Genomic DNA, 12,570 nt, shown 5'->3' with positions numbered 1-12,570 from the left:
GGTTCAATCTCTCCTAAATCTCCAATCTTAGGCAGTGAGTAGTTGACTGACTGTGTGAGAGGAGGAAAACCATAGGTGTCTAACTCTTCCTTTTCAAGTCTTTACCAAGCCTCCTGTTTTTCGTCATTCTCTCATTCTGCACTGTTTTTTTTTTTTCTTTTTTCTTTCTGTTGTACTGGTTCTTCATTGCTGTACCTGGGCTTCCTCCAGTTGTGGCAAGCAGGGGCTACTCTTCGTTGCAGTACAGGGGCTTATTGCAGTGGCTTCTCTTGTGGAACGCAGCATCTAGGTGCATGGGCTTCAGCTCGAGGCCTCTAGAGCTCCGGCTCAGTAGTTGTGGTGCGTAGACTTAGTTGCTCTGTGGCTTGTGAAATCTTCCCAGACCAGGGATCGAACCTGTGTTCCCTGCATTGGCAGGCAGATTTCTATCCACTGTACCACCAGGGAAGTCTCATTTCTACACTTCTGCATTCGGAGGTCATTTGTATCTCTAGTTCCTGAAATTTTCTTGGGTTTTGCTGTAGAAATTAGCTTACTTTTTATTTGCTGTGTTCCCTCTGGCTTAGAATCTGTGTTCTCTGGTCTGTTAAGTCAGTTACCACTGACTTTCTCTGTTTCCAAAATGTAAAAATTTCTACTTTTCGACTGTTTTCCCCTATCTTCTTTGTTCTTGTGGCTTTATGCATTTTTAATATAAGTTAAACTATTTTTAGAGCAGTTTTGGATTTACAGAAAAATTGAATAGAAAGTACAAAGAATTTCCATAGAACCCCTCACTCTCCAGTTTCCCTTCTTATAACATCTTATTTTGGTATACTTGCTACAATTGATAAGCTATCATGGATACAATATTATTAATTAAAATCCATTGTTTACTTTAGGGACTCTATTTTTTTCCTTCTACTCTTACTGGAAAGAAGCAGTGTTATATAAATGAAAGTATAAAATCCTCAATGCTTAACAGAAAATCCCCTATACAGCCTTTTGGCTACTCCTCTGATTTTATTCTCCTTAGTTTAGTATCCCTAGTTCTGGAGTTATCTGTATTAGTTTTCCTCTCCTTTTCCATCTCCTAATCACTCGTCAACCCATTGCAATTTATCTTATTCTCCCATTATCCTACTAAAATTGATCTCTCCAAAAGCAAAGCAAACCAGTGTTTCCCTTATTGCTAAATTCAAGTACATGCTACCTTATCACATATGACTTTTTAGCAAAACATGACACTGTTAAACCATTTCTCCCTCTTGAAACACTATTTTTCATGTCATCCCAGGTTAATACCTTATCTTTCTGGTACTACTTCTCTACTGGTTGGTCGTTCACTGACTCTGTAGTAGCCATTTCCCAAGGTCTCTCCAATGATCCCTACTTCTCAGTATTTACATCTTCCTCATTGACCTGGGATGCTTCCTTGATCCATGTGAAAGTAGAATACAGCAAAAATGCTGGTATTTCATTTCCAAGATTAAAGTTATAAAAGGCACTGCATTTTCTGTCTCTCCCTCTGGCCCTCCTTCCCCATAATTCATTCTGGGAGTCAGTTATTCTCCATGAGGACACTCAAGCAGCCCTGTGTTTCCTGAGGAACTGAGACTTCAGCCAACAACCAGTAAGGAACTGACACCTGCCTGCATCTTGGGAAGCCCCAGTCAAGCCTTCAATTGACCACAGACCCACCTGACAGCCTGACACCAACCTCATGAAAGACAGAGCCAGAACTACCCACCATAGCTGCTTCCAGAGTCCTGACCCACAGTATCTTCAACACACTAAATGTTTGTTGTTTTAAGTTGCCAAGTTTGGGGGGATTTGTTACCCTGCAATAGATAACAGCTGCAGTCTCCTTTGCAGCTCTTCTTTACCAGATGCCTGTAATTCTTGAGTTCCTTTCCTTTTCACATTCCATACTTGCTTTCTTAGATGTCACTCATTTCCTGAGAAGAAAATTCTCTGTAATAATCATGTACCCCCCTGGTGGGTCAGATGGTAAAGAAACTGCCAGCTAATGCAGGAGACTGGGGTTCAATCCCTGGGTCAGGAAGATCCCCTGGAGGAGGAAATGGCAACCCACTCCAGTATTCTTGCCTGGAGAATCCCATGGACAGAGGAGCCTGGCGGGCTGCAGTCCATGAGGTTGCAAAGAATCAGACACAACTAAACACACATGGACACTGCCCACCCCTCCGTCCCCCCTCCCCCCCGTCATCTAATCAGAGAGGCTAGATTTTCCTACTGCTGCCGCTGCTAAGTCACTTCAGTCGTGTCCGACTCTGTGTGACCCCATAGACGGCAGCCCACCAGGCTCCCCCGTCCCTGGGATTCTCCAGGCAAGAACACTGGAGTGGGTTGCCATTTCCTTCTCCAATGCATGAAAGTGAAATGTGAAAGGGAAGTCGCTCAGCTGTGTCTGCCTCTTAGTGACCCCATGGACTGCAGCCTACCAGGCTCCTCAGTCCATGGGATTTTCCAGGCAAGAGTACTGGAGTGGGGTGCCATTGCCTTCTCCATATCACAACAGCCTCCTAACTTCTGTCTCTACGTCTAACACTCTTGCTTCCCTTCCAGTCTTTTCAGTTGTTCCCAGCTAGATAATCTTTTTAAACAAGAAGATCTGGTTGTGACACTGCGTTACTCAAAATCTCTCAAGAAAAAAAAAAAAAAAATCTCTCAAGAATCCCCCCTTGCTCCTCAGATCAATTCAGGCTTCTTCAGTGGTTCATGAGGTCCTAGGTGGTACAGTCCTTTTCTCTGATCTTCTATTCCTACTCCATCTCTATTCATCAAAACCCTCTGAATTTATTTCAGTGTCTCCATGTTTTTATCTTATCTTCTGGCCTGTACACATGCTGTTCCTACAACTTGGAACATTTTCACTCCCTTCCTTTCCTCTGCCCACCCCCTGCACCCTCTCATTCCCATAATTCTGTTTTTTCTCACCTCAGCACTGACAGCAGGTGCCTGTCTCTCTCTCCCTCCCTCTCCTCCCACGCCTTACCCTGACAGTTTCTCGAGGTTCCAGGAAGCATCTGTTTAATTCACCATTATGCTGCTATTTAGTTGCTTTAGTCATGTCCGTCTCCATGTGACCCTATGGACTGTAGCCTGCCAGGCTCCTCTGTCCATGGAATTCTCCAGGCAAGAGTACTGGAGTGGGTTGCCATGCCCTCCTCCATGGGATCTTCCCAACCCAGGGATTAAACACAGGCCTCAGGCATTGTAGCAGATTTTTCTTTCTTTCTTTCTTTCTTTTTTTTTTTTTACCATCAGAGCCACCAGGGAAGCCCAAGAATACTGGAGTGGGTAGCCTATCCCAGGAATCAAACTGGGGTGTCCTGCATTTCAGGCAGATTCTTCACCACCTGAGCTACCAGGGAAGCCCATTCACCATTATATCCTCTGGCAAATAGTAAGTGCTCCATTCACATTGGGGCTTCCTTGCTGGCTCAGCGGATAAAGAATCTGTCCACTGTGGTCACAAAGAGTTAGACTGAGCATGCTGAGCACATTTGTTGAGTGACATTATAAAGGCAACTCTCCTCCTAGTGCTCTCTCCCCACCACCTCTATGAATTTCTATAGCACTTATTGAACATGTCATTTGGCATCTACCTAGTGTATTTTGTATTTATGTTATTATTTTTTATTTTCAATTAGATTCAACTAGCTCACCACTTACTGCATGGCACTGGACTAGTTGCAGGGCAATCAAAGACCACCTTAATCTTCCTCCTGGAGGTGGAGCTCCTTGTGGGTGGGTGGGGCCCAACCTTGGCCATCTTCACACTTTACATGGAACACAGACCAAGGGGCTGGTGAAGTGTCAGTCGTAAACTGAACTTTGACCTGGAGATCTCAACTCTAGGTTCACCCTTTGGCTATTAATAGCTATGCAACTGAGAGCAAGTCACCCCACAAATCTGAATGTATGTCCTCATTGTCATAAAGATATAGTAATTACACTTTCTAACCCAAGGGGTCCCTGGGAGCTCAAATAAGAGCCAAGTTCTTATTTCCTCACTTGTCAGAGGTTGTCAACTGGTAGATATACCAGTGATTCCATAGTAGATTTTGTATTTGTGTTGGGGTGGGATGTGAGAAGCATGCTGTAATTGTCTGTAACAATTATAAAATGCATTCTGATTTCATTATCATTAAAATGAAAAAATTGCTTCTTTGAAACACAGCACTGTGGTGTCTGTTGAAGTGCTCTGTTCAAGTGTTCTGAGTTATGGAAAGCCATTGTGCTATGAACCCTGTTGATAGCATGCTCAGATATTTTTCTGCATTAATGACTGAGTTAACTGTCTTCCTTCTCTCTCGGTCATATCTGCAAGGATTGCTTTGATTATGATGATAATTAAAAATTTCAGCACACACATAAAAGTTAGAGCAGTGAATTCCCAGGTACCCTATTATCCAGCTACAACAAAAATCAATACAAGTCCCTACTCAGTCCCCCACCCCACTTCACAAACAGTCCCCTCTCCCATGGATTACTTTTTAAGCAAATGTATTATATCACTTGTAAATATGTTAAAGGAATATATAGTCCAATAGAAATTTATCTCTCATTGTCATCTACTCAAAAATAAACTAATTTTTCCTTGAGGTGTTTGCAAGTGTAGTATTTCATTGTGTAGTTTCCCTGAAAGTCTAATTAACCCAGTTGAGAAACATACCTCGTTAAGAAGACCCCAAAAAAATCATAGTTGCTAAGGTGGGAAGTTAGTCTGCAAGTGACTGCTTGGTTGGTGTAGTGATGTCTTTGGTTCCCACATAACTGAATCTCTTCCAGTTTTAGAACCAGTTCTCAAGGCAGTAAGGAAGATCAGAAATTGATTTGGGTAAATAGTGGAGTTTTTGTTGTTGTTGTTAGCTTGCTGATTTCTTATTTTTTTGTTTTGTCTCCATGAGTTTATTCTTTATATGATATTGTTTTAATGATAGTATGTTAGACTATCATAGACATGAATAGTGTATTTTCTCACCACAGTACACTGAAAAATATACTATAGATATGAATACTTTGGAACTAAAAGTATGTATAGTTTTCCAAAATAATTTTGTTCCTAAATTTATTGCAACTGTGTTTAACAATTTAAAAGTTCAGGTGCAGTAGAGATTCTCTGAAAAGTTGGTTTTTCAGAGAAGCTTTCTTTCTGACTAATACATTTCAGTTCATCAGTGCTGGTTATAACACTTAAACACAGCCGCATATACAGATAAAGTTGTAGGTAATTATGTTTATAATAGCAATTAGTTTCAGGTAGTTTAACCCCTCTCTTGATCAAGACCACAGTGGCAGGGGTAAATTTATAAGTATAGAAGGTGGAGGGCAGGAGTGTGAAGAAAGTCTGCAGCATTGAAGGGGTGGGCAGATTTCAGTCAATAAGTACACATTTCAGATTTCAAAATGCATTCTCTAAGTAGACTCCCTGGTTGTCCTTTGCTAGAGGCATTTACTACTTGGTGGATTTTATAAACAGTGCTCCATGGAGTTCTTTGCTTGCTATTCTGAAACATACTTGAGTTTTGCTCCGAAGAAGTAAATGATTTTCATTTCAACAGTCAGTCATTTTTGAGTACTGAGATAGCATTTCATTTGAATCCATGCCTTCAACGTAGGAGGTGTAGGAGTCAATCGGGATCTTATTCCAGTGAAAAAACCTGATTCTTTATTGAAACTTCAGCTTCCTTTAAAAGGTTCCAAGGAGCACTGAATTACAGGAATTCCATATAGCCTGTCCTTTATTCTCCCCACCACCCCAGGCCAAAGAGGGAAAAAGTTTTGTCTTTATTTTTACAGATACCACATGGTATGGAACCTTCAGGGCTATTTCTGAAACTTCTTGGTAAGTGCCAGAAAAATCCTTCTAAACACACACGGTTGAATGGAAGATGATTTTGAGATGTTAATTTCCATTTATTGCATAAAAAGATATTAATTGCATAAAGGACAGGTCTAGCTTAACTCGCCAACATTTTAGAAACAGTAGGGAGTCAGGTCCAAAGCTCTAAAACCAGTCAACAAATGTTTATTTCACACATGTCTGCTGAGAAGGTTCAAAAGTCTGAAACTCCCACCCTTAAATCTCCTACAGTCCAGTTGGGCAGACAAACTCAAACTCAGGGAACAATGCAGGAGTAAAGTAGTAAAGCTAGACAAATACACAAGTAATGAAACAAGGCACTGTGTGTTTGGGCTTAGAAAATAATGTCTCAGCCAATAACATATTCTAGTGGTTTTGAATAGAGGGGTCACAGTGGTCTGAAAAACCCTGGAAAAGCTTCACAAAGAAGGTACACATTGGGCTGGAATTGAAAACATAGATAAGGTCTCCTGCATTGCAGGCATATTCTTTACCGTCTGAGCCACCAGGGAAACACTAGATAAGAATCAGATAACCTAAAAAGGAAGGGAAAAGCAAACAGCAATTATTAATAGTTTTGGAGAGTCAGGTTGTAAGAGTGAGGAGCTGGAGAGGTTAGAAGGGTAAGAAGGGGTCAGACGGGTGGATCTCTTAATTGGTAACGCGGCCAGAGACGCTTAAGATGATTTTTGGGGATCCAAGGTCGACAGCAGTGTTTAAAACTAGACTATCACTGCGTGGGATTCCCTTTCCTTTCCTCCCTCCCTCCTTCCGTCATTTAGAAACAGAACACGATAACAGGCATACACTCCCAGGTGACCAGGCACTAAGGCAGCAATCCAGTCGCTGCAAGGCTTCTTGCCCTGAAGTTGTCTCTCCGGGGGTGGAGCCCAGGGAAAGTCGGCCAGATCGATCAGACCAATCAGCAGGCTCATTCTGGCTTTTGTGAATTACTCTCAGCTGCCCGAAAGTGCCCTGGCTTTTTAAAAGGAGGTTCCAGCGCGAGTGAAAGGCTGTTTTTTTTTTTTTTTTTTTTCGCGTGCGCTCTCCCACTTCGAATGTCTGAGATGGGAAACGGCGGCGGCGGCGGCGCGCCCGCTGAGCACACAAAAAAGTGTTATCTCACCATATGGTTCGTGTTTACAGGTTTCGTCTAGCTCCTGCTCCCCAGAAATGGAAAATTAATAACGTCGAGGAAACGCCAGCCCGTCACAGGGAGGGTTGAAAAAGGAAAGGGCGCAGAGGGGTCCCAGAAAGACCGGGTTTCCGCGCAGACCAGCCTGCGGAACGTGCGCGGGATCTGCAGCCTCCCATCCCCTGGTGTCCTTGGCTCGCCGGGAGGTGGGGACAGGGAATCGGGCTGCCCAGGCCCACCCGGCCGTCCTCCCCAGCGGCCAGCAGATGGCTCCCAGGCTCCCTCGCCCCCTCTCCAGAAGCAGGGCTTCGGCGGTTCGGGAGGGAGGCCACGAGGAGCTCCCAGTGCACGCCGCCGCAGCCTCGCGCTGCCGGGCTCTGCGGCCAGCGCCGGGGAACGCGCCCCCGGGCTTGGGAGGCCGGCCTGGGACGCGTGCGGAGGCCGGGTCTCGCGAGGTGAGGAGGAAACGCTGGAGGAGGAGAAGGAGGAGGAGGCAAAGGAGGGAGGAGGAGCCGTGCCGGAGCTGCCCCCGCCCCGCTGGAGCCCGGCTGGAGCGTGAGGACACCCTGGCCCCCCGCCCCGCGCCGCACTCTCCGCCTCTCCGCACGCCTTCCGCTTTCACCTAGGGCCGTAGGTGCGGCGCCGGGAGCGGGCGGGAACTGCCAGTGGCCGGAGCCGGGAGCCGCGAGCCGGAGCCAGCCCCGCAGCCGCCCGCGCAACCCGCTCCCAACCCTGCCGGGTCTCCGTTCCGCCGCCGGGAACTGCAAGGAGGCGTCATGTAGCAGCAGCCGCAAACCCACCTCGGATTTGCAACTCTTTTTTTTTTTTTTTTTGGTGGGGCGGGGGACGCGGCCAAATTCTATCTCCGTCCCCACCTTTCACACCTTCTCCCGTTTGCGAGCTGCGTCTGCCTCTAGGAAATTGAGGGAGTCGGGGGAGGGTGGGGGCCGTAAATCAGAGTTGGACCTGCAACATTCCCCGCACCTAGAGGGCCATGGCCGAGGAGAGCTCCGAGGTGCCCGGGGAGTTGATAGGTAAGAGTCGCGCGGTGGTTGATTTTCTTTCTGCCTCTGCGGCCCCCTCGCCTCCACCTCCCATCCGACCCCTCTCCTCCCGCACGTCCCCGCGCCCCTGGGGTCTGAGGGGTGTAGGGCAGGGTCGCTGGGGGGCGCCGGGAAGTTTGCTCTCTTCTGACCGCTAGAAAAGCTGAGTCCCAAAAGGGCCGGCTTGCGGAGGAATCGGGAGCCCCGGGAGCGCTCGCCGCGGCTATGCTGGCGGCCCCCAGCGCCTCCTCCCGCGGTGACCTGGGGTCCAGGTTGGCGGAAGAAGGGGGCGGGCTGCCTGGGTATGCGGGGTACTGCAAGCGAGGAGAATCCTCTACAGCGGCGGGTCCCGTGTTCCCAACTCGGGAAGTCCCGGAAAGCCCAGGACACGAAAGGCTGGCGAGCGCACAGTAGGTCGCCTCCGGCACGTGCCAGGAGCTCCACATCCCACCCCCTGGTCCCCAGAAAACTCTCGGCCAGAGGTGCCCTTGTGACGTAGGGGTTGGGGGAGGGGGCACTGGCCGGGTGTAATGACTGAGCCTGGCAAGGCGTAGTTTCGCATCGCCAAGTGGGAGCGAAAGGGTTACAGGACTGACGCAAACTTGCGCCAGGAAACTGAGGGTTAATGATAAAAGCCTTACTTCAGTAATGATTAACCTGCCAATTCTCCCCATCCCGGATCTCTTAGGGAACCTGTATGTGATACCCTGTGCAAGGTGACCCATTGTTTGAGTCCCTTGAGGGTTTTGGGGTGAGGGTGTGTGTGTGAGTATTTTGTCCTGCGGTTTAACTTAATTATGTAGAGGGTTAACATGGAAGAGCTTAAAATGAGGTTTGGGGGAACGAGTGTTCTGAAAACCAAGGGTAAAGCTTGTGTGTGCCTGCGTGTGTGTTTGTGTGTGTGTAGCAGGTTGTATTGTAACAAGGTATGTGTTGTTGTGTGCGTGTGTGTTTTGAGCCCCAGTGACCTGTTTCCTTACTGTATCATCCTTGGCACACTACACAGCCTAAACTCAGAAAGATGATAGTTAATGGGTGCTGACAAGAGTTTTAACCGCCCATGCATCTGCGTTTGAGGAATCTGCCCCTCTCTTTCACCTCTTAGAGGTATTACTTTGGAGGAGTTTGTGTGTGTTCTTCCATTAGCGACTGTTAACTCAAGCAGGTGAAACTTGATGTAAAGAAGCTGTTGCTAGGCTATATGGAACATGGAAGCTTCTGGTTTTGTTGAATTAAAAAAAAGCTGAAATCTTGACTATATTTAGGATATAAAGGCCTCTTCCCCTCCCCTTTCTCAATCCTGTAAAGTCCACTGGGAATGAGCAGTCCATCCAGTTCTGGGAGCAGGAGATCTTACCAAAACCCTACCCAGAAGAGGAAACACATGCCCAGAACCTCTGAAGATGCCTCCAGAGGTCCCGGGAAAGAGAATTTAGGGGAGGGTTTGCATCACTGGCCAGGGGATAAGGATAACTGAAGCAGGTGGCAGATACTTTTTTTAAAAATTGGGTATCTTTGAGCCTGGTCTTGAACAGTTTAGGTAATTAAACTTTGTTATTGCTGTTTAGTTGCTCACTCATGTCTGACTCTTTGCGGCCCCATGGACTGTAGCCTTCCAGGCTCCTCTGTCCATGGAATCCTCTAGGCAAGAATACTGCAGTCGGTTGCCATTTCCTTCTCCAGAGGATCTTCTCGACCCAGATATTGAGCTCCAGTCTCGTACATTACAGGTGGATTCTTTACCTCTGAGTCACCAGGGAAGCTGCAGTTAAACTTTAGGTTTAGGTAATTAGACACAAGATAAAGGGTGATGAAGGATAGGATAGTTTTCTATTGATGGTCCTCAAAATGAATTCTTTGTATATTTTAAAAGTTGAAATTCATCCCTATCTAGAGATGGAGTCTTTGTGTTTATCGAGCTCTGCCCATCTTACATGTCTCTCAAACAAGGGACACAGGTTTTTGTGATAGGCCCAGTATTCTTTTGGGCTTTTAAGTGGTCTAATTAACCTGGGTGAGGGGAAATTCCTGTGTCTGCTTTAGTCTCTTATTTCAATGCTCACAGGGGTTCTCTTCTCATCAATTCAAAATGGCAACCTTGTGAAAAACTCAATATATTTCCTTAAGCTAATTCCCCAAAACATTAAAAAAAAATGTGTATCTTTCTGATTATTAAAGTAATACCGGCTTTTTATTTAAAAGATTCAGAGAAGAATGAGAATATATGTCACTCATGTTACCACTCCAAGATAGCTATTTTTGACCTATGACTATATAACTTTTCCTGTCTTTTTCTTTGCGTATATTTTAAGTCAATTTCACATGCTCATTTCCCACAGTTCTTTTGTAGGGGAGAGACGAGTAGCCTGCAGCCTGTAGCCTGCAGCCTGTACCCGTTTTGAGGGTTGATAAGATAGGAGCTGCCTAGGGAACTCCCCAGGCAGTGAGGTCCTCCACTTGTTCCCTCCCCCTTCCTACATTCCACCTCATTGCTGTTCCCTGGACAAACTGTACTTTCTCATCTTCTCATGCTCTTCTCTCTGCTAACAATGTCCCGTCCTCCCCTCCTTCACTCTTCTTATCTGAGTGGCTCTTAAACTCATTGTGGTGGGTTTCTAATAACGATATTTTGACCATCCCTTAATAAATACATGAATACACTTGTTAAGTTGCATGCATATTTCATTGAGTGTGTGTAATCTAGAACATAACACTGAAACGCAGTGCAAGTAGAAGTAAAAATGTTGTTTTCTTCCTGCACCCCAGTGGGTTGTATTGGACACTGCTTTGGAAACCGGTGGTCTGTTTCCTACTTCTTCAAGATCCAGGTCGGGGGTCCCCTACTCTCTGAAACCTTTGTGTGTCATCTTGTCCACGATCTCATGGTAGTGGTTGCACATTCGTCAAGTGACATTGATCCCTGCCCTCCACTAGATTGTAAGCACCTGTGCAAGGCAGGGGTCATCTCTAGTCCAGCACTTAGCAGAGTAGTTGGCGCACTAGGTATGTTTGTTGAATGTATGAATAAATGAAAATCATTATAATAGACAGCTCAGATGATGGGGTTACAAAGAAATTTGCTGTGCTTTGCAGAATCTAACCAGGAGGAGAAAAGGGAAAGTGTGTGCTGAGAAGTTAAGCTGGAAAAACGTGAAAGGCCTTTCGTGGCATGCTGGAAGGTTTGGATTCATCCAAAAATGACTGTGAGTCATAGTCACACAGCACGAGGGACAAGATTAGATCTGTGGCTTTGGAAGGGCCACTTTGGTTCTGGGGGCTGATCGGTTAGAGGTGTCGGGCTAGTCTCGGTGAGAGATGCTGAGGCCCTGAATACAGAGTGAAGAGCAGTGCTCAGGAACTGTTTCGGAGGTGGCCCTGGGAGAGTAGGTGACTGGCTCCCTGAGAGAACGGTGTGCGTGCTCAGTCGTGATATTCCCGACCTAGGAACTGAACCCATGTCGCTTGTGTCTCCTGCATTGGCAGGCGGATTCTTTACCACTGCACCTGGGAAGCCCCTGAGAGAACGGAATTGGAGATAAAGAAGATTTCTAGCTTCATGAAGGGCCGGAAGAGGAGCAGGAAAAATCAAATCAAACTGACTTTGATTTGGGACCTGTTCACTTTGGGGGTACTCATGGGAGGTCCTGCTGCCATTCAGCTTTTCAAGCAGGGGGCTGCAGATAACCAGGCAAAAGAGTCAATGAATTCTTGTGCTTACGGTCTACTCACAATATAGTGCTCTATGCTACTACCTGGCATTGCTCTTCTTTATCTCCCTGGTGTGTGAGTATCCTCTTTGCCCAGCAAGGTTATGTCATGCCTTGCTTGCATGGACTGGTATTGTATCATATGCTTTTATATTTGCCTCAGCATCTGAGCACAGAGTCCAAGGCATAAAGTAAGCGTTCATTAAATACTTGGTGATTGATTAGTACCAAGCTTGTTAAAATAAGCAAAAAAGAAAAAAAAAACCAAAAATGCTCCTTCAAATGCTCTATCCTCGCCAATGCTTTTCTCTTATTAAAAGAATCTAATGAAGCTATTCCTTTCTTTCAGAAAGCATAAAGGATGTTCTTGGCAGAAAGATAAAGATTGCATTGAAGAAGAAAGTAAAGCTGGAAGTGAAGGGAGACAAAGTTGAAAACAGAGTGCTGGTAAGTATTAACTTTTTTAAAGTCTGGAAGTGAAAATGTTTTTCCCTCTATTGTTTTGATTGCCTAATTTTCATGCAGTGCTTGTTCTGTATTTTATATTTTCTTCAAACGTTCTGATGCCCATTTTCTCCTAGGTGAGCTGCAATATTTGCCCACTGAAAGTTAAATTTTAGGGACTGAAGTTTTAAAATGTATTGTCTTTCTTAAAGTTGTAAGTCACCCTCCTCTCGGTCGTCTCCTAGAGACCATTTTCAGGTTGTTTGTTGAAAGTTGGATGTTAAAGGGAGCTTGCTTTTTACTTTTGCTGTGGCTGAGTATCTGATCCTGTTTGTGAGGACTTTGAAGGAGTTTTAAAAAAATTCATCT

General features: G+C 45.6%; 1 protein-coding gene and 1 long non-coding RNA gene across 9 annotated transcripts in view; one reads left to right on the top strand and one right to left on the bottom strand.

Annotated features, from left to right (window-relative positions):
• Positions 1–12,570, bottom strand: part of LOC132343682 (uncharacterized) — a 138,637-nt gene that overhangs the window by 15,933 nt on the left and 110,134 nt on the right. The gene's annotated exons all lie outside the window — the stretch shown is intronic.
• Positions 7,381–12,570, top strand: part of CARMIL1 (capping protein regulator and myosin 1 linker 1) — a 306,909-nt gene continuing 301,719 nt past the window's right edge. For 4 of the 8 annotated variants that reach the window (XM_005223775.5, XM_010818486.4, XM_005223773.5 and 1 more), the window contains exons 1-2: positions 7,632–8,041; positions 12,107–12,204. In XM_005223775.5, the coding sequence (XP_005223832.1) occupies positions 8,002–8,041; positions 12,107–12,204 (138 nt within the window). In that variant the 5' untranslated portion in view covers positions 7,632–8,001. Of the gene's footprint in view, positions 7,463–7,631; positions 8,042–11,143; positions 11,254–11,533; positions 11,679–12,106; positions 12,205–12,570 lie in introns of those variants that run through there. The other 4 variants (XM_059880399.1, XM_015459961.3, XM_024983668.2 and 1 more) reach the window with 4 other exon arrangements.

This window comes from Bos taurus, chromosome 23, assembly GCF_002263795.3.
Source record: "Bos taurus isolate L1 Dominette 01449 registration number 42190680 breed Hereford chromosome 23, ARS-UCD2.0, whole genome shotgun sequence".
Lineage (NCBI taxonomy): Eukaryota > Metazoa > Chordata > Mammalia > Artiodactyla > Bovidae > Bos > Bos taurus.
This window is presented reverse-complemented; position numbering and strand designations above follow the sequence as displayed.